Source organism: Phocoena phocoena, chromosome 4 (assembly GCF_963924675.1).
Source record: "Phocoena phocoena chromosome 4, mPhoPho1.1, whole genome shotgun sequence".
Classification (NCBI taxonomy): domain Eukaryota; kingdom Metazoa; phylum Chordata; class Mammalia; order Artiodactyla; family Phocoenidae; genus Phocoena; species Phocoena phocoena.
The window spans coordinates 17,366,433-17,387,834 of NC_089222.1; the positions used below are offsets into that span (position 1 = coordinate 17,366,433).

Consider the following 21,402-nt stretch of genomic DNA (forward strand, 5'->3'; position numbering starts at 1 on the left):
TCTTACATGAGGAAGTAGGGACGTGACAGTGAGGTATTTGATTTCAGTCGTGCAGGGGGAGTGTCAGTAGCAATTCAGATCATTTTAAATTGTTTTGTTTTAGTCTGAAATGTATTTGGTTCTAGTATTTCTTGAAGAGATATTCCTTGACTGCTTCTACAGTCATCTTAAGAAGTGCTGCATTTTCTCATTGTTATTTGTATGCTTTCATTCACATTCTTAAGTTTGTAAGTTGGAATGTTAGAACATAAAAAATGAATTTTCTCCTGACAGAGTTCTTTGCTTTCCCAGTTGCCAAAACAAAGGGGATTTGGCGATGGAGGCTTTGTTGGAAGGAATACAAAATCGGGGACATGATGGGTAAGTTTGCTTTGACCTTAAGCTTCTCACTGAGTTGAAAAAGCATGTCTGAGTTATGCCTCTGACCATTTTGTGCTTTGGGTACAGAAGCAGAAGTGTGACCAAAATATAAGCTGATCCATGTCGTGTTTGTGGACAGTCTCTCTCCTTGGGGTGTTTCCCTCATCTCAGCAGTGTGAAGCTGGATGCTTACTATCATCCCAGTTAAATTTTCTGCTTTTAAAAAGCAAAAGGCTATAGAGGTTTTGTGACACTAAGAACAAATGCTTTTTTTTTTTTAAAGTATTAAACCTTAGGAGTTATCTCTCTGTGGCCATTCCCGGAAATCTCTGAATCCAATACATCTGTGTCCACTTCTGTTTCTACCTTTGTAACATTTGGCATCTCCAGAAACATTGAAGGACATCAGTAAGTTTACAACAATAAGATAGGATGCGGTAAGTTTCTAATAATAAGTTGGAAAGAAATAGTTGGAATAAATTTGGCTCAAGGATGGAGGTTCTTAAAACAGCTCTTAAAATTGTATTGTCATTTTCCCAATAGCCTACTTGTTTCCAAAGCTTTTTATTTTGTTTGACTAGCTGAGAATGTGACATATGCTTGCCTGGATTCTTCCTGAAAGCTTCCCTAAAATGTTACAGGAGAGCTAGTTGTTGGTTGTGGAAGTCTCACTCACAAACCAGACTTCAAACATAAACCTTGCGTTTGACTAGTTGACTTAGGCTTTAGGTCGGCTACTGGAGGAAGACAAACTTCCGTGGAATAAGTGATCATCTTATGTGAGCATTAAAAGGAAAAGCTCAGAGATCCTGTTCTCTGCTTCTGATTATTTGTTCCACATCAGGTAGCTTTACATCTGCTATATTTTTACATGTGAAAGATGAAAAGCCACTTGGAGATATGTTCTATGTTCTTAAGGGTCTGTCCTTATTTATAGGGGATTTTTGACATCCTGTGAAGCAGAACTACAGGAGCTCATGAAACAGATTGACATAATGGTAGCTCATAAAAAATCTGAGTGGGAAGGACAGACACATGTTCTAGAAACTTGCTTGGACAACCGTGAACGGGAACTTAAGGCTCTCAGGAGTCAGGTGGATATGAAACACAAAGAGGTAAAGCAGATGATTTGCTACTCTTTTTGATATTTTCACCTTACCTTTTATAATAAATGTTTCTTAAATATTTGTTGAAGAAAGCATTTTAAAAATTTTGAGTTCAATTTATTTAAAACAAAACAAAACACAGTTCACCCATTTCTCCCATCCCCTGATCCAAGCCTTGTCTCTTGCAGCCACCAATCTGTTCTCTATATCTATGAGCTTATTTTTTGTTTGTTTCTGTAGATTCTACATGTAAGGGAGATCATACAATATTTGTCTTTCTTTGTCTGAATTATTTCAGTTAGCATAATGCCTTCAAGGTCTATCCATGCTGTGGCATATGGCAACTTTTTTTTAATGGCTGAATAATATTCTTTATATATGTGTATGTGTACCACAGTTTCTTTTTTTTTTTTAATAAATTTATTTATTTTATTTTTGGCTGTGTTGGGTCTTTGTTTCTGTGCGAGGGCTTTCTCTAGTTGTGGCAAGCGGGAGCCACTCTTCATCACGGTGTGCGGGCCTCTCACTGTTGCGGCCTCTCTTGTTGTGGAGCACAGGCTCCAGACGCGCAGGCTCAGTAGTGGCTCACGGGCCCAGTTGCTCCATGGCATGTGGGATCTTCCCAGACCAGGGCTCAAACCTGTGTCCCCTGCACTGGCAGGCAGACTCTGAACCACTGCGCCACCAGGGAAGCCCCCCACAGTTTCCTTATCCATTCATTCATCAGTAGATACTTAGGTTGTTTCTAAGTATCTTTGTTATTGTAAATGAAGCTGCAGTGAACAGGCGGGTGCATATATCTTTTTGAATTAATTTTTTTTTGTTTTCTTCAGATAAATACCCAGAGTGGAATTACTGGATCATATGGTAGTTCTATTTTTAATTTTTTGAGGCATCTCCATACTATTTTCCATAATGGTTGCACCAACTTAACATTCTCAACCAAGTGTACAAGGGTTCCCTTTTGTCCACACCCTTGCCAACACTTGTTATTTGTTGTCTTTTTGATACTAGCCATTCTGCAAGGTGTGAGTTGATATCTCTGTGGTTTTGATATGCATTTCCCTGATGATTAGTGATGTTGACCATCTTTTTCATGTACCTGTTGGTCATCTGTATGTCTTCTTTGGAAAAATGTCTGTTTGGATCTTCTGTCCATTTTTTCAGTGGATAGTTTGTTTTTTTGCTATTGAATTGTAAAAGTTCTTTGTATATTTTGGATATCAGCCCCTTGTCAGATACATGATGTGCAGTTATTTTCTCCCATTCAGTAAGTTGCCTTTTCATGTTGTTGATGATTTACTTTGCTGTGTAGAAGCTTTTTAGCTTGATGTAGTCCCACTTATGTAGTTTTGCTTTTGCTGCTTTTACTTTTTTTGCTTTTGCTTTTGGTGCAGATTCAAAATATCATCACTAAGACATATATCAAGGAGCTTACTGCCTATGTTTTCTTCTAGGAGTTTTATGGTTTCAGGTCTTATGTTCAAGTCTTTAATCCATTTTGAGTTAATTTTTGTGAATGGTGTAAGATAGTAGTCCAGCTTCATTCACTTGCGTGTGGCTGTCCAGTTTTCCCAACATCATTTATTGAAGAAACTGTCCTTTCCCCATCATATATTCTTGGTTTATTTGTCATAAATTAATTGACCATATATGTGTGGGTTTATTTCTGCGATCTCTATTCTCTGTTCTGTTCTATCGATCTAAGTCTCTGTTTTTATGCCAATACAGTACCATTTGTATGTAATAATAGCCTTATAATATACTTTGAAGTTAGGGAGTGTGGTGCCTCCAGCTTTGTTCTTCTTTCTCAAGATTGCTTTGGCTATTCAGTTCCATGCAAGTTTTAGGATTTTTTGTTTTATTTGTATGAGAAATGCCATTGGAATTTTGATAGGGATTGCACTGAATCTGTAGATTGCTTTGGATAGTATGGCAGTTTTAACAATATTGATTCTCTCAATCCATGAGCATAGAATATCTTTCCACTTATTTGTGTCTTTTTCAGTTTCTTTCATTAATGTCTCGTAGTTTTCAGTATACAGATCTTTCACCTCCTTGGTTAAATTTATTCCTAGGTATTTTATTCTTTTTGATGCAGTTGTATATGGGATTGTTTTCTTAATTTCTCTTTTTGATAGTTATTATTTAAAAAATAGATTTTTGTGTATTCATATCATATCCAGTAACTTTATTGAATTCATTTATTAGTTCTGTTAGTTTGTGATAGAGTCTTTAGGGTTTCCTAGCTATTTTCATGTGATCTGCAAACAGTGAGTTTTACTTCTGCCTTTTCAATTTGGATGCCTTTTATTTCTTTTTCTTGCCTAACTATTCTGGCTGGTATTTCCAATACTATGTTGAATAAAAGTGGTAAGAGTGGACATCCTTGTCCTGTTCCTGACCTTAGAGGAAAAGCTTTGAGCTTTTCAACATTGAGTATGATTTAGCTGTAGGCTTGTCATATATGACCTTAACTATGTTGAGGTATGTTTCCTCTATACCTGCTTTTTTGAGAGATTTGAGATTTTATTATAAATGGATTTACATTTTGTCAAATGCTTTTTATGCATCTGTTGAGATGATCATATGATTTTTGTCTTCATTTTGTTAATGAAGTGTATCACACTGACTGATTTACAGATATTGGACCATCCCTGTATCCTCAGAATAAATTTCACTTCATGATTGTATATGATCCTTTCAATGTGTTGCTGAATTCAGTTTGATAATATTTTGTTGAGAATTTTTGCATCTATGTTCATCAGGGATATTAGCCTGTAAAAAGAAATTTTTTTTGTTTGGTGGCACTCTTGTCTGGTTTTGGTATCAGGCTAATACTGGCCTCATAAAATGTGTTTTGAAAAGATTCCCCCTCTTATATTTTTTGGAAGAATTTGAAAAAGCTTGATATTAATTCTTCTTTGAATGTTTGGTGGAATTCACCAGTGAAGCCATTTGGTCCTGGACTTTCGTTTGTTGAGAGTTTTTGTTTAATGAATTGATCTGCTTGCTGGTAAGTGGTCTGTTCAGATTTTCTATTTCGTCATGATTCAGTCTTAGTAGCTTATACGTTTGTCAGAGTTTATCCACTTCTTCTAGTTTGTCCAGTTTGTTGGCATGTAATTTTTCATAGTAGTCTGTATGATCCTTTGTATTTCTGTGGTGTCGCTTGTAATATCTCCTCTTTCATTTCTGACTTACTTGAGTCTTTATATTTTCTTGGTGAGTCTAGCTGAGGTTTTGTCAATTTTATTTCTCTTTTCACAGAACTAACTCTTAGTTTCATTGATCTTTTCTGTTGTCTTTTTAGTCTCTATTTCATTTATTTCTGCCCTAATTTACTAACTTTGGGCTTTTTTTGTTCTTTTTCTAGTTCCTTAAGGTGTAGTTAGGTTGTTTGTCTGAGGCTTTTCTTGTTTCTAGAGGTAGGTGTTTATCACTATGCACTTCCCTCATAGAACTGTTTTTGCCGCATTCTGTAAATTTTGGCATGTTACCTTTCCATTTTGTTTTTCTCAAGGTATTTTTTAATTTCTCTTTTGATTTCTTCTTTGCCCGTTGGTTATTCAGTAGCATGTTGTTTAATCTCCACATATTTGTGTATTTCCTATTTTTCTTCGTGTAATTTCTCATTTCATGCCATTGTGGTTGGAAAAGATGCTTGATATGATTGCAGTCTTCTTAAATTTATTAAGACTTGATCTGTGGCCTAACATATGATCTATCTTGGAAGATGTTCCATATACACTTGAAAAGAATATGTATTCTGTTGCTTTTGGATAGAATAGTCTATATATATGTGTTAAGTCCATCTGGTTTAACATGTTGTTTAAGGCTGATGTCTCCTTATTGATTTTCTGTCTGGATGATCTTTCCATTGATGTAAGTGGGATATTAAAGTTCCCTACTGTTATTGTATTGCTGTCTATGTCTCCCTTTAGGTCTGTTAATAATTGTGCTACATGTTTAGGTGCTCCTATGTTGGCTGCATAAAGATTTACAAATGTTATATCCTCTAATTGGATTAACCCCTTTATCATTATGTAATGTCTTCTTTGTCTCTTATTAAAGCATTTGTATTAAAGTCTTTTTTGTGTGTGTGTGATATAAGTGTAGCTACTCCATCTTTCTTTTCCGTTTCCATTTGCATGGAATCTCTTTTACCATCCCTTCACTTTCAGTCTGTGTCCTTATATCGAAATTGTATCTATTACAGGCAGCATATATAGGTGTGTCTTGCTGTTTATTCCTTCAGCCACTCTATGTCTTTTTGTTGGAGAATTTAGTCCATTTACATTTAAAGTTATTATTGATGGGTATGTACTTATTGCCATTTTGTTAATTGTTTTCTAGCAGTTTTTGCAGTTTCTCTCTGTTCCTTTTTTCTTCTCTTGCTCTCTTCCTTTGTGGTTTGATGACTTTCTTTAGTGGTATGCTTATGTTCCTTTCTTTTTCTCTTTTGTGTATTTATTCTAGGTTTTTGCTTTGTGGTTGACGTGAGTCTTACACTTAACAACTTATATCTATAACAGTCTGTTTTAAGCTGATAGCATCTTAAGTTTGATCCTATTCTAAAGCTCAACACTTACTCTCATGTTTTATGTTTTTGATGTCACATTTTATGTATTTTTACCTTGTGTATCTTTTAGCTAATTATTGTAATCATAGTTCTGTCTTTTAACCTTTATACTAGCTTTATTAGTGATTAATCCACTACCTTCACTATATATTTATTTTTCTGGTGAGATTTATCCTTTCATATGTGTTCTTGTTACTAATTAGCATCCTTTCTTTCAGCTTAAAGAAGTTCCTTTAAAATTTGTTGTCAGGCCAGTTTAGTTTAGTGGTGGTGAATTCCTTTAACTTTTGCTTCTCTGGAAAACTTGTTATCTCTTCTTCAATTCTGAATGAAAACTTTGCTCGGTAGAGTATTCTTGGTTGGAAGTTTTCTTCTTTCAGCACTTTGAATGTATCGTGCTTTCTGGCCTGCAACGTTTGTGCTGAAAAATCTGCTGATAGTTTTATGAGGGTTCCCTTGTATAGAACTAGTTGTTTTTCTTCTGCTTCTTTTAAGATTCTCTCCTTGTCTTTAACTTTTGACATTTTAATTATAATGTGTCTTGGTGTGGGTCTCTTTGGTAGCATCTTTTTTAGGACTCTCAGGGCTTCCTGGATCTGAACGTCTGTTTCCTTCCCCAAGTTAGGGAAGTTTTCAGCCATTATATTTTCAAATAAGTTTTCTGCCCCTTTCTCTCTTCTTCTGGGAGCCCTATGAAGTAAATGTTAGTCTGTTTGATGTTGTTCCATAAATTCCTTTTTTCATTCTTTTTTCTTTCTGCTGCTCTGGTTGGGTAAGTTCCACTGCCTTGTCCTTGAGTTGACTGATATTTTCTTCTGCTTCATCTAGTCTGCTGTTGAACCCCTCTAGTGTATGTTTTTCAGTTCAGTTAATACATTCTTTGGCTCTGTGACTTCTATTTGGTACTTTCTTATATTTTTTCATCTCTTTGTTGAAGTTCTCACTGTGTTCATCTATTCTTCTCCCCATCTTTATGACCATTACTTTGAACTCTTTATCAGGTAAATTACTGATCTCCATTTCGTTAAGATTTTTTCTGAGGTTTATCTTGTTCTTTCATTTGGAACATATTCCTCTGTTTCTTCAGTGTGCTTGACTCTCTGTTGGTTTCTGTACAGTAGATGAAACAACCACTTCTTCCGGTCTTGACTGAGTGGCCTTGTGTAGGAGATGAACCTTGTTATTCAACCCTGCCTCAGCTCCTGGTTTTCTCTTAAACCTCTGTGCTTGTCCAGGCAGCCTATTATATTTTTAGTAGCTCCCAGTAGTTGAGGATGTGTCAAGGCCTGTCACTGTCCCAGAGTGGAGGATCTCAGCACCTAGATTCAGGCTGACTGGAATCTGGACCCTCAGGCAGCAGCTTTTAAAGTATGCAAATATATATAGTTCTGAGGGGCTGTGAGGGTAGGCCACATTGGTCCTCGGAGCCAGGTGATCTGGAGGTGTCCACTATGTGGGGTCCAGATGAACTATTTTCTGGGTGATACTGATGGGTTGGAGCAAGGCAGAGGGAGAGTGCCTAGATGGCGTCCACAGCCTGTGTTTCTTGATAGCAACTCCGTAGGCCACTGAATGTGAGCCAAACCTGAAGCCTGCTCCTCAGGCCGAAGGTCCAAGACAAGTAAAGAGGACTCTTTCACAGAGACCCTAGGGAGTGTGCCTCATTCTGCTTTCTGTGCAGTGCCTTGGGGTTGGTAGCCTGCCAAGAACTATCCCTCTGATTGCCATAGTCTTGTGGGATCCAGGAATGCAAATCCCTCCAGTCACCTAGAGCTAGGTAATTGAGGGGCGGCCCCTGGGCACCAGCCACGTGTATAGCTACCCTCCAGGAGACACTGGTGCACTAGAGGCAGCAGAGTGTGAGAGCAAAGGTAGTACCTGCCTCCAAGGTCTTTGGAAAGGATTACAGTCAACCCCAAGATGCATGCCTAATCAGAAGCTTGCCCCTCAGTTAGCAGTCAGGATGATCAGTTAATAGTCTCCCTTCGCACAAAGATTGAGCTCCTGGGTCTGTTGCCTTTGCTGTGCCCTTGGGGTTGTAACTGTTTAAGAACTCTTTCTCCTTGGGCTACAGCCCTGTAGGACCCATGAGTATAAGCCCCACTGACTACCAGAGCCAGTTGATGTAGAGGTGTTCCCTAGCATCAGTCACAAAAATCCAGGCACCAGACAGGGGCATGAGCTCCTTTCTGGGTGACACCAATTACTACAGTTCCTTGGGACCCAGAACACAAGCTCCCCTGGCCTCCAGAGCCAGGTAACCAAGAATCATATCCTGGGTAGCAGCTGTAAAAGTCAGGACACCTGTTGTGTGTTAAAGCTCCCTGCTGAGAGATACTGGTGCTCTGGAGCACAGCAAAGGTAGTGCCTGCCAGTCTTTGTTCCCAGAGTGTTCCAGCAGGCTCCTAGATGTGTGTGTTGAACTAGATTCCTGCCCCTCTGATGGAGGTTTTAATATAAGCAGGTGAGCCTTATTCACTTTAAGTCTAGGCATGATTGGCTGCCTCTGAGCTGGACTCTGGGGTGGGTGAGTCCAAGCACATGAGCCCTCTAAGAGGTGTTTCTCATCACTATCATTTTGTGGGTCTTGGGACACAAGACCCATTGGTTTTCAAAAATTAGATGTTTTGGGGGCTTATCTGTCAAGTGCATGTCTTAAAAGCTGGGGTGTCCAATGTGGGGTTTGAATCCTTTGCTCCTCAGGGAGTTTTGAGTTCCCTTCTGGTTGTTAGTTGCTAAATCAGGGGTGAGGTTTATGGTGAGATTGTGTCCCCATCTCCCCTACAGGCTTTTGTATGGTTTTCTTCTCTTTTACCCAGTGTGTAGTCATCACGCAGCCAGCCTTTAGGTTCTTTTTTTGAGAAGAAATTGTTCCATATTTAGCTGTAGATCCAGTGAGTCTGTCGGAGGAGGTGAGTTCAGTATCTTCCTACACTGCCATCTTGAACTGGTGATACTGTCTTTTTCATAATGCAAAGAAAGCATTTGTGTGTCAAATTCTGATGGTTTCTTTCAGAAGAAGAATCGTTGGTGAAAATGCATAAGAGTATTAATATTTATTTCAAGGATCATGTTACCTTGGTCACATGTAATACATACAATAACTTCTTTAAGAAAATGTGAAGGGTGTCACATGATCCTTGTAACCTTCATTCTATTACATGCCTATGTTAATAATCACCGAGTTTAGCGAACATTGTTTTTGGCCTCATTGTATGACTAGTGTAAAAAGTTAAGCCCCAAATTCAATAATTGGCTTCTTTTGGTTAGGTTTAAAATAAAATTCAGAAAACTCTTCTTAAAAAATTTATATTTGTGGGCTTCCCTGGTGGCACAGTGGTTGAGAGTCCGCCTGCTGATGCAGGGGACACGGGTTTGTGCCCTGGTCCGGGAGGATACCACATGCCGCCGAGCGGCTGGGCCCGTGGGCCGTGGCCACTGGGCCTGCGCGCCCGGAGCCTGTGCTCCGCAACGGGAGAGGTAAGAGGCCCGCGTCCCAGCAAAAAAAAAAAAAAATTTATATTTGCACTTGTTAACAGGGAAAAAGAAAGAAAAGAGGAAAATAAATATTATTTGTGATCTCATCACCCAATGTTATTGCTGATTTGGGGGAAAAGTTTAATAACATTTGCTAATTGATTTCTCTTTTTTTTTTTTGTGGTATGCGGGCCTCTCACTGTTGTGGCCTCTCCCGTTGCGGAGCACAGGCTCCGGATGCGCAGGCTCAGCGGCCATGGCTCATGGGCCCAGCCGCTCCAAGGGATGTGGGATCTTCTCGGATGCATCGGCAGGCAGACTCTCAACCACTGCGCCACCAGGGAAGCCCTGATGATTTCTCTTAATTTAGCTGGTACAGGGAAAAGAACATTTAATATTGAAAGGGAAGCAGAAAGCATATATAAGTGCAAGAATTGCCCCTAAATTTCTGGCATCAGTGTTGATCTCAGAAGGATTGGAAGAGTTGTAGGGAAACACTGGTCCCAAGCCCCACTTGGATGGGCTTTCCTACCAGTAGGATCACCAGTGCTGTCATTCAGCTTCTTCAGGGGTGCTTCTGTGAGTGGTAGATTCTGTTGATGATACTCACTTATCAAGAATATTTTAGAAATGTTTCATGTCACAAGGAAAGAGTTAGGCTTCATAAAGTGTTTTTTTCCTTGTCAAGAGAATCTCTCAATTGGCCATGCACACATTGGGTCAAAGCAGTACAGTTGACCCTTGAACAACGTGGGGGTTGGGGGCATCAACCCCTAATGCACTCGAAAATCCACATATAACTTTACAGTCAATCTTCCTTATCTGAGATTCCACATCCATGAATTCATGTAGTACTATAGTATTTATTGAAAAAAAATCCATATATAAGTGGACTCATGCAGTTCAACCATGTTGTTCAAGGGTCAACCATACATAGTAACATTGGCCGTGTTAGATTTAGATTCAGTGTTCTGAGAATGCCACTTGCTAAACTGGAATTTATTTTAAAATTTGGGTAGACTTTTGAGAATGTATTTTAAAATTACACCTCATGGGACTTCCCTGGTGGCGCAGTGGTTAAGAATATGCCTGCCAATGCAGGGGACATGGATTTGAGCCCTGGTCCGGGAAGATCCCACATGCCGCGGAGCAACCAAGCCCGTGTGCCACAACTGCTGAAGCCCGCGTGCCTAGAGCCTGTGCTCCGCAACAAGAGAAGCCACCGCAATGAGAAGCCTACACACCACACGAAGATTAGCCCCCGCTCGCTGCAACTAGAGAAAGCCCACGTGCAGCAGTGAAGACCCAATGCAGCCAAAAATAAATAAATAAAATTTTAAAAATTAAAAAAAATAAAATTAGACCTCATGAAAAGATATAGAAGGTGGGTAAAAAAGTGCATGGAATGATAATCATATTTGATTTTTTAAAAATCGTAATTTAGGTAGGGTCAGTGCTCCTTGGTAAATTACTTTAGTTACTACTTCTTTATTTCTCCTGGGGCAAAACAAAAGTAGTTCTGTTTAGAAAGTTAAGGTGATAGTGCTTTCCTAGTTAAAAAACACTGTACAGTTGACCCTTGAACAACCTGTGAATTAGGGACACTGATCCCCGATGCAGTTGAAAATCTACATATAACTTTACAGTTGGCCCTTGTATCTGTATCTGTTCTGAATCTGCAGATTCAACCAACTTTGGGTGGTATAGTACAGTAGTACATATTTATCGAAAAAAATCCATGTATAAGTGGATCTGCACAGTTCAAACCGTCAGCTATATATGTGGATATCTAAGTTGTTTACTTCGTTAGAAACCCATTAAAGAAATTCCTGTGTGTGTGATCATGAGAATATTCATGCCGAGGCTGTTGAAACTTACTGCTGCAGCTTAGTTTTGATGTCAAGGGCATTACTGCACTACATGCAGTAATAAAGCTACTCATTTTATTGCACTTCACTCTGTAATGCTTTGCCGATATTGTATTTTTTTACAAATTGAAGTTTTGTGGCAACCTTGTGTTGAACAAGTCTGTTGTACCTTTTTTCTAATAGCATTTGCTCACTTCATGTCTCTGAGTCACATTTTGGTGATTCTTGCAATATTTCAAATCCTCTACCAACATATAGATTATGACTCACTGAAGGCTCTGATGATGGTTAGCATTTTTTTCTTTAGCAATAAAGTGTTTTTAAATTAAGATATATACATTTTTTTAATACTCTTGCACACTTAGTTGACTACAGTACAGTGTAAACATAACATTTATATGCACTGTGAAACCAAAAAAATTCATGTGACTCATTTTATCACAGTATTTGCTTCATTGTGATCTGGAAGGAACCTGCAGTATCTCTGAAGTATGCCTGTACTTAATACCATAAAGAGGAATTAAAGAGATTGAGTAGATAGGTTCCTTGGTAAAGATTTGAAGATTACAGGTTTGGCCTGGGGACATAAAAGATGTTTAGAAATGTAGCTGTCAATGATTTGCTGCTTCATTGATTGGGTTGCTGGAAGTTGATTAAATTTCTAGAGGTAAAGTGTTTTTACCAAATACTAATTATAGGAATCTGTTCCATGGAGTTTGTCTGTGAAATTGTAATTTTACTGTGTTATTGGTAATAATATGTTTATAATCTACTTTGAAAAGCACATGATAGAAGAACTAGAATATAGAGCTTTAAGTTTTCGTCAGTTCTATTTGTTTGAAAGTTTCAGGCCTAGAAGCAGTTAGTCCTATGGTATAAACCAGTGCTACTGAAATGACAGGTCCATGGTGAGATGAAAGGATTGCACCAGGATGTAAAGTAGTACATTGCATCCTTCACTTCACAGAAAGTTTTGCTGTATAAAAATGTCAGTTGCACTAAACAGTGTGTTTTGTAACATAGTTGATTACATTCTGCTTCAAGGTTCTTATCTCACACTGGATTGCTATTGTGACCAGCTCCAACCCATCTGCAGATCATACTTGGAGGAGTACTAGTATAAACAACTTGTTTCATAAGTGAATGATCTGTTTTCTGATTACATTGTTGGGATTGGATTGGTTTTAATGGACGTTTCTGCTGCTGTTACCTTCTAATGCCCTACAGAGCAGGTAGAGCTAATGAAACAAGTAAGGAATCTGGAGTCCTGGCTGTGCCTTTTCTCAGCTGAGTGGCCTTGGACAAATAATTTAACCTCTCTGAGTCCATTTCATCATGTGTAAAATTAGGATATAATCCCTATGTTCCCGTGTTGTTGTGAAGATTGAGTTACTGTTTTAAGAAACCACTTTGAAAACTCTAAATTGTAGTTAAAACGATATCATCCATACTGACAGTTTTCAAACCTCTCTTCCATTTCTCTAATGCCATCTCTTGCTCTCAGTAATTAAGCTCTTTCTTCCTCCTCTTTTTCTTTAAGAAATTTAGATATTGTTGTGTGCCCACTAAGAACCAGACTCTGGTAAATAAATGAAATTAAACAATCTTTTTTTCACATTTTATATTTATGCTTGCCTTACATAGTAAATGAAAAGAAAAATGGTTCTACAAAGCTCGTAAGAAAAAACAGTGATCATCTGCCCTAGTCCTCTGAACCTAGGGTTCTTGCTTCTCTGAGGCAGTCATTTCAGTGTCTTTTACTCTTTTTTTGTTATTCTCTTCATATTTCTATATAACATTTTATGGCAATCTTCTTAATTTTCAGTTTTAACTATTTATCTAATAACTTGCTGCTATGAAAATTAAGGGCTTTGCTCTCATATACAATTTCCATCCCCTCATCCCGCCAGAATTGTATATCTTAATTTTTCGTTATGTCAGTGTTTAGTGTTTATATCATTAAGATGGTAATTATTATTTACAACTGAGTCAGATAGCATAATAATAATCAAGCTTATTTCTTGTGCAATGTTTTTGTTTTCTGGGGAATTAGTAACTGTCTCATTTTTATTTGCTTTTTTGAAAAGTACCTTCTCAATGATAGGAAGAATTGATAATGCCAATATCTAGATTTGCCATGGATCTCTTTCTTTTATTGCTTCTACTTTTTTTCACTTTTGTTGTCTTATCTCCTTGTATGTGTAGGGTTACTTTCTGAGTGGGTTATCAAGCACTGTATTTGTAAAATTATTTGAAGAAATAGTTTAAGACACAGAATAGTGTTTTTTTTTTTTTCCTTTGGAGAAAGTTTAGGTTGTTTTTTCCAAGTTCCTGGAATCCCTAGCACTTTGGAGATGCCTGGGGACAGATGTTAGCACTCTCTTAAGATCATCTTAAACTGATTTCAGAGATTCAGATGTCTGCAGTTGATTGGCAATTTCAAGAAGGCCTGTTCTACATCTGGCCCATTCTTACTCCTAGGGTACAGCCTTTCAGGGTACCAACTCAAAGCAAGGATGGGTTCAGAGCTGTCTTGGGCACAAAATCTTTTATTCTCTTAGTCCCTTGAAGTTATCAAAACTCCCATTCGGCCTCTTATCCTTTCAGCTGCCTTCTCTAGTTTCAGTTAATACTTGCCCCAAACTCTGGGCTCACCTCCCTCCACCTCTAGCCTAGCCCAGATGCTGACGTGGTAATTCTTCCCTATCATGTTAGCGCTTGACTTCAGGCACAGTTTTTAAGAAATCTTACTTATATAGTTGTCCTCAGTGTATGGACTGGCCCAGAATACCTAGTCTGCCATTACCAAATGTTAAAGTCTGAAAGATTCACATTTAACTAAAAACATCCTAAGTGAAATTTACTACTAAATTCTACAGCCAATCAAACTTTCAACCAGATGTGAAAAGAGAATAAAGGTATTTTCAGACATGTAAAATCTCAAAAGAATGTTCTACCAAAATGAGAAGTAAACTTACAAAGAAGATGACAGAATTTTTTAAAAAAGCAAAAAGCAGAAAAGCACAGAAAGCCTCCAGAATAATGGTGAAGGGAGTTCCCAAGATGACAGCAATACAGGTAGTCTAGAGTAACTTACCAATATTTGAGAATGGCAAGCTCCAGGAAGGATGTTTTCACAGGAAGAAAGAAAGTAAAAGAAAGAAAAGGAAAGGAAATTGCAAAGGCTATGTTTACTGTGTTCAAGGAGATAAAAGATAAGATTGAGCATTTCTTATCTTTTGAAAAAAATTGGAAACTATTAAAAGATGAGTGGAAATCATAATGTTGAAAAATAGAATAAACAAAATTAAGACCTTTAAGATTAAGAGATAATTGGTGAACTGGAAAATATGACAGAAGAAAATGTTTGGAATAAAGCACAGACAGAATGATAGAAAATATAGAAGAGAGGTTAAGAGAAAAGAGGATACAGTGAGAAGGTCAAATATGAGTGTTTTGGGGGTCCCTGAAGGAGAAAACAAAGTGAGAATGGGCTAAAGCAATATTTGAAGATAAATTGACCGAGATTTTGCCAAAAGTGAGGAAGGCCATTTACTTAAGAAATCTGAAAACCTCAAGCAAGATAAACAGAAAGAAATATTTACCTAGGTTGAAAACTAAAGACAAAGAGGACATCTGAAAAGTTATCAAAGAAAACAAAATAAAACAAAACCAGATATCTACCAAGAAAAAAAGGTGATCTACGAACAGCTTCTAACAGCTGACTTGTCAGCTAAAACAGTGAAAGCCAGAAGACAATAGAATGATGTCCACAAAGAAATGACTTTCTTCCCTGCCAAACCAGAAATAAATTCTATACCCAGAATAAAGGTGAAATCAAGACATTTTCAGATCAACAAAGATTGAGAGAATTTGTCACTAGGAGACCTGCACCAAGGAAATACTACAAGAATGTTCTTCAGGCAGAAGGAAAGTGACCCCAGATGGAAGCTCAAGAGATAAAGGAAGAAACGAAAGGCGACAGTAAATATGTGGGTAAATCTAAACGAATATTTACTGTATATAACAACAAGAGCCTTCATTTGAACATATATGTGGAATTATGATGGCATTTCAGTCAAGTTGGTGGGGGGGTAAATGGAATTAAAGTATTTCTGTAGTCCTTGGGTTGTCTGGGAATTGGTAAAACTAATGTTAATGTTAGCTAATGTTAATCTAATTAACGTTAGTTAAGTTTAGTGTTAATTAGTTAAGTTTTAATCTTGAGAGAACCATTAAAAGTATATAGTAATATGTTAATAGAGTATATGTCTTCTAAGCCAACAGAAGGAGAAAAATGAAGTAAGAAGTTATCAGCCCCAAAGAAGGCAAGAAAGGAGAGAAAAAGGAACATAGGAACGTAGAGCTTATTAAGTACAAATAGCACTTAGTAAGACAATAGATATAAATCGAAAGAGGTCCCGTAAATGTAAATATACTAAATGACTTAATTAAAAGATAAAAATTGTCCAACTGGGTAAAGATAATTGAACTCAATTATTTGATGTTTATAAAGATACAGCAAAGTTGAAAGTAAAATGTAAAAAATATATACCATACAAACACTTTGAATAGAGAGATGGTGTAGCTAAACTGTACTTGAAGCAGAAGCAGTGAACGTTACCAAAGGTGAAGAGAAACACTTCATAATGATAAAATATGAAACCTCCGTATATGTAACTGTAGCAGATATTCTTATTGGCCTGTATCACATCCTCCTTGCCCCCTCATTTCACCTGGATATTACATACAGCTCACTGTGTACTGCCAGCATCTCACTACACTGTGCTTCTCTTTCTGGAAACTTAAAAGCTGCTCAGGTGAAACCTGGGATTGTGGGGGCAGTTAACACTCCTGGGGCAAGCCTCAAGCAGTGGAGGGACTGGAATCGGTGGATAAACTCTCCAACTTCCCATCCCTTAGAGGGACAATTCTGAAACACATTCTGTTTGTTTCCTTGGTGAGTTCCCTGTGGGAGCGGCTCCAGCACTTACTGCAGAAATCAGCTCAGTAACACACTTTATTGGCTTTCTTTCCTTCTCTGGATCTCTCTCTTCATTTCCTTACTGTGTTTCCTGGGATCACCTCCATTACCTAACTGCCCTAAAATCTACACTTTTGGGAGAACTCAAATTAAGACAAAAAAAAATCTGAATTTGTAAGTTTCTAATTAATTTTAAATTTCTCTCTGTTTCTCTTATCTGTATGCAAAGAGTGGCAGAACTACAAGGAGGAATAGATGAAGCCACAATTGTAGTTGGGGATTTTAACCCAATTTTCTTAGTAACTGATGGAACAAGAGACAGATATCAGTAAGGATGTAGATTTGAGCACCGTGATCAACAAACTTGACCTAATTTATATATACAGAACATTGCACAAGAGAACTGTGGTGTACTTTTTTTCTAGCACAAGCAACTCTTTCCAAAATCTTGACACAACTCAGAGTCTTGAAATAATGGGGTATGTTCTTTGAACATAGTGGAAACAAGTTACGAAAAGATACCTAAATACTAAAAACCCTTTGACATACTTTTGTAAATGTTTTTCTCAGTTTATTGATTTTTAATTTTAATGGAATTTTTTCAAATATAGAAGTTTCATATTTTGCAGAGTCAAATCTGTCATTCTCAAATGACTCATTAGTTTTAAGCTCAGTTTCTCTCTATCCAGGAATTCAGTAAATACTCATTTAAATAAAAAAAATTAAGTAGTTTTTTCTATTTTATTGGCTATATTTAATCATTCCTCTGGTTTGAACTTCAGAATCACTTTTTTGTTCCAAAAAAGAATTCTAGAATTTTTAATTGCAATTGCATTAACTCCTTGTTCTTATAAGAATTTTATTTTTGCATTTTTTTATTCAGGTATAATTGAGATATAACATTATATTAGTTTAGTTATACAATGTAATGATTCGATATTTGTATATATTGTGAAATGATCACCACAGTAAGTCTAGTAACATCTGTCACCATACATAGTCACAAAATTTTTTTTTCTTGTGATGAGAACTTTTAAGATCTACAGTTTTTTTATTTTCAAATTACCATTCTGTATTGTGATTGAGATTACTACTTACTGTTCCCAGTTCTTCCTTTCCCTTCTAGCTATTAGTAGATGAAATGCTAACTGGTTATTGAGAGATGTAGAGAAATGCTGATGGATATTGATGGAAGTGAGGGCTGGGCATGAGCTAGCAGTGGCTGGCATCAAACCACTGGAAAATGGGTTAGGATAACATGCTCACTCTGGCTGGTGAAACTGGTTTTCTTTGAAGTGGGGTAAATGGTAAAGCAGGTACAAGTCTCCTGCTATCTTTCTGTCTGATGTTACTATTCTGTACTTTGATTTATAGAATTTATTCTTGAAGTCTTATAGATTTTGTTCCATATTTTTAGATTCCAAGGTTCTTGTAACTTTATCTCTCTTAATTTTTTGTGAGGTTTTTTTTTTTTTTTTTTTTTTTTCTTTCTTTTCTGGTCCCCGTAAGGGGAGGTGCACCGTCCCTGGAGATACTGCAATACCAGGCCGATGCGTGGAGCGGACGGAGCAAGCTCCTATTCCAACTCCCAGCTCCAAAAATCCATTTAATATATTGTCCTCGGATAGAGGACGTATCAGATATTAAACTGATAAGAACAGATACTACACTTGATCTTAGCCAAAAGGCCGAGAAGCGATGTGAGGTTTTTTTTGATAAAAAGGGTTGGGGAGAATAAATGAGACAGAGGAAGTTTCCCTCTAAACCTAGCAATTCTAGAACAATTGCTCATTTTCCATTTTTTGGCATTGTTATGGATTATTAAATAATTAGATATTTGACTTCCTGAGAAATTGTACAGTTGAGAATGTGTATTCACAGATAAGTGCAAAGGTTATTTCCTATTTTTGTGTTTCAGGGTTATTGTTTCAATGCTAATAGTAAATGAAAAATGCTACCACCTCTCTGCTTTTAGGTTGGAATGTTGCGTCAGCAGGTTGAAGAACATGAAAAAGTCAAGCAAGAGATGGCCATAGAGTATAAGCTGGAGTTAAAGAAACTACATGAAGAAGTAAGATTTTAATTCTGTTATGTGTTGTATAATTCTGTCTCTTCAACCCATGAGAATTTTGTTAACGAGCCAGTTTCTACTTCATAGAGTGGATGTATGTATACTAAGGGAGGTGCAGGGGTGGAAATCTATTTCTCTGTTCTTAAACCCAGGTAAAGAATCTTGCCTGTTTATATGTTTGATACTACCTACAACAGCGATTCTAAAATGTGTTTGTTGGTTGAGTACCTGAAAGAAATCGAGCTATTTTTGTATAATACCATGAAATACTGATACCAAAAGCTTATATTAAATGTTTTAATTTTTAAGTTGAATCAGTTACTAGATTTTAAATAATGGAGGATCCAAAGGTTTCAGAAGCATTTTGGGATAGATAAGGAAAGTAAGAAAATTCTATCAGTTAACTCAATTTTATTCTTCAGATTGGGAAAAAACTGCTTTTATTTTCATTTAATTCCACAGTACTCCTCTCTTGCTTACTTACTCAGTGTTCCGCAGGAGAATGGTTCAAGAACCACAGGCCTAGAGAAGAGAGACAGGGTTTTTATTTGCTGCTTTTATTGTGGGGGTGGGTTTAGGGGCCCCTAAGTGCAAGGCGATTGTACATTGTAAGAAAAATTAAACTTCTGTTTATAAAATATTTTCCCTTTATTTTTCTTTGACTCAATATATTTCTTTTCTGGTGTTTATTTTTTATATGTAGTTTTGAGTTGTTATTTTATCTGACATGCTGTCTATTTTCAGGGATACTAGTTAGCTCTATGCGTGCTTTCATAATGCCAGTTTGTTGTATCAGCACTGTTTACACATTCTTAAATTTTAAGTCTAGAAATAACTGTGTCTACAGTTAGGCAGACTGAAGAGAAGCTATGAAAAGCTACAGAGAAAGCATGTAAGAGACTTCAGAGGAAATGCCAGAAATCACAGGGAAGATCGGTCTGAAATTGAGAGATTAACTGGAAAAATAGAGGTATGTTCATAGTACTGATTTGCTCATAGTGATTGTCAGCCTTCATGTAGGAAAATGCTGTTTCTAATAGTGCTATTTCCTGAAACCAATTTTCTCTCATCTCCAGGACTACTACTGAGCTGTTGCAAAGGTGGGAGGGTGATCCACTGTGCATCCTGTCACCAGGATGGTTACTAGCTATCAGTAACTCTCAACAGGGCAGTACCCTCCTTTGAGGGCATTGGAAATGTATGGAGACATTGTTTCGGTTGTCAGAATGGCTGGGAGTGAAACTGGTGTGTAGGGCACAGGGACCAGGGACACTAAACATGGCTGGGACTTTTCCACACAGGAAGGAGTATTGAACCCAAAATGCCAATATTGAGGAACATTGACTACCAGTTACTAGCTGTCCTCCATGGGCAGTGTCCTTGTCTTATTTATCACCTAACAGAGTAGGGGCTTAGTAAGTGTTGAAGGTACTAAGTGTTGAAGCTTTTTTGTACGGAGTACTCTGCATATCAGATTGTTTATTGTCAGTTCCCATTTAGATATGGTAAGTCACTTACCTCCCCCTTTGCTGACTTTGTTTTTATTGAGACTGAATAACTCCATTATTATTATTATTAATTTTTCATTATTATTGTATATATTGATTCCCTAGAGGAGTTAAGGGAGTGGTGGATTAACACCACCAAGAGTAGATGAAAGAGCAGCACGAGGCTCACTTTCTCCCCTTGGATCCCCTCTGTCTGTGCTCTTGGTTCTCAGCGGTACCTAAGGGTCACCCAGGGCCCTCTTGAGGCTCTCAGAGATTTTGATCCAGTTGTATGGCATGCAAGCTAGGACTCTGCATTTTATCTAGCTTCCCTAGCCAATGCTAATTTGAGAAACATTGTTCAACATCTTTGTGTGATTACTTACAATTTTTCTACTCAGTGACCTGTCACCCACAAATGCCAGTATATTATTACTACCTAGAATTTTAATTTCTGCATTTAATATTTTTTATATCTCAATATTTTTATACATTTGAAGAGCTTAGAATGAGATACTGCTTTCCCTCCAGCCCTCTTCAGTGAAATCTGGGTCTTTTTTGAAAAACCCCTCATGTTCTTGTTCCCCATTACCACTTCCTGATGATTGTCTTTTCTTTGTACCTCAGAAACTCCATCTTATTCTTTTTTAACATCCTTATTAGAGTATAATTGCTTTACAATGGTGTGTTAGTTTCTGCTTTGTAACAAAGTGAATCAGTTATACATATACATATGTCCCCATATCTCTTGCCTCTTGTGTCTCCCTCCCTCCCACCCTCCGTATCCCACCCCTCTAGGTGGTCACAAAGCACCAAGCTGATCTCCCTGTGCTGTGCGGCTGCTTCCCACTAACTATTTTACGTTTGGTAATGTATATATGTGCATGCCACTCTCTCACTTTGTCCCAGCTTACCCTTCCCCCTCCCCGTATCCTCAAGTTCATTCTCTAGTAGGTCTGCACCTTTATTCCTGTCTGGCCCCTAGGTTCTTCTGACCATTTTTTTTTTTTTTAGATTCCATATATATGTGTTAGCATACGGTATTTGTTTTTCTCTTTCTGACTTACTTCACTCTGTATGACAGACTCTAGGTCCATCCACCTCATTACAGATAATTCAATTTCGTTTCTTTTTATGGCTAATATTCCATTGTATATATGTGCCACATCTTCTTTATCCATTCATCCAGTGATGGACACTTAGGTTGCTTCCATGTCCTGGCTATTGTAAATAGAGCTGCAATGAACATTGTGGTACGTGACTCTTTTTGAATTATGGTTTTCTCAGGGTATGTGCCCAGTAGTGGGATTGCTGTGTCGTATGGTAGTTCTATTTTTAGTTTTTTAAGGAACCTCCATACTGTTCTCCATAGTGGCTGTATCAATTTACATTCCCACCAACAAGAAAATCCATCTTTGATTTTCATGTCATCAGCATATACCACCAACCAGTGTACATACAGCCAGA

At 37.5% G+C, this 21,402-nt stretch overlaps 1 protein-coding gene and 1 non-coding gene across 6 annotated transcripts in view; one reads left to right on the top strand and one right to left on the bottom strand.

Annotated features, from left to right (window-relative positions):
- Positions 1-297: 297 nt before the first annotated feature.
- The window catches only part of CEP63 (centrosomal protein 63), a 75,656-nt gene continuing 54,551 nt past the window's right edge, over positions 298-21,402 (top strand). For 2 of the 5 annotated variants that reach the window (XM_065876212.1, XM_065876209.1), the window contains exons 1-4: positions 299-360; positions 1,298-1,475; positions 18,353-18,448; positions 19,296-19,418. In XM_065876212.1, the coding sequence (XP_065732284.1) occupies positions 317-360; positions 1,298-1,475; positions 18,353-18,448; positions 19,296-19,418 (441 nt within the window). In that variant the 5' untranslated portion in view covers positions 299-316. Of the gene's footprint in view, positions 361-1,296; positions 1,476-18,352; positions 18,449-19,295; positions 19,419-21,402 lie in introns of all 5 variants that reach the window. The other 3 variants (XM_065876208.1, XM_065876211.1, XM_065876213.1) reach the window with 2 other exon arrangements.
- LOC136122960 (U2 spliceosomal RNA) lies at positions 17,887-18,077 on the bottom strand. The gene has a single exon (XR_010655851.1). It is a non-coding gene; the product is annotated as a U2 spliceosomal RNA (small nuclear RNA).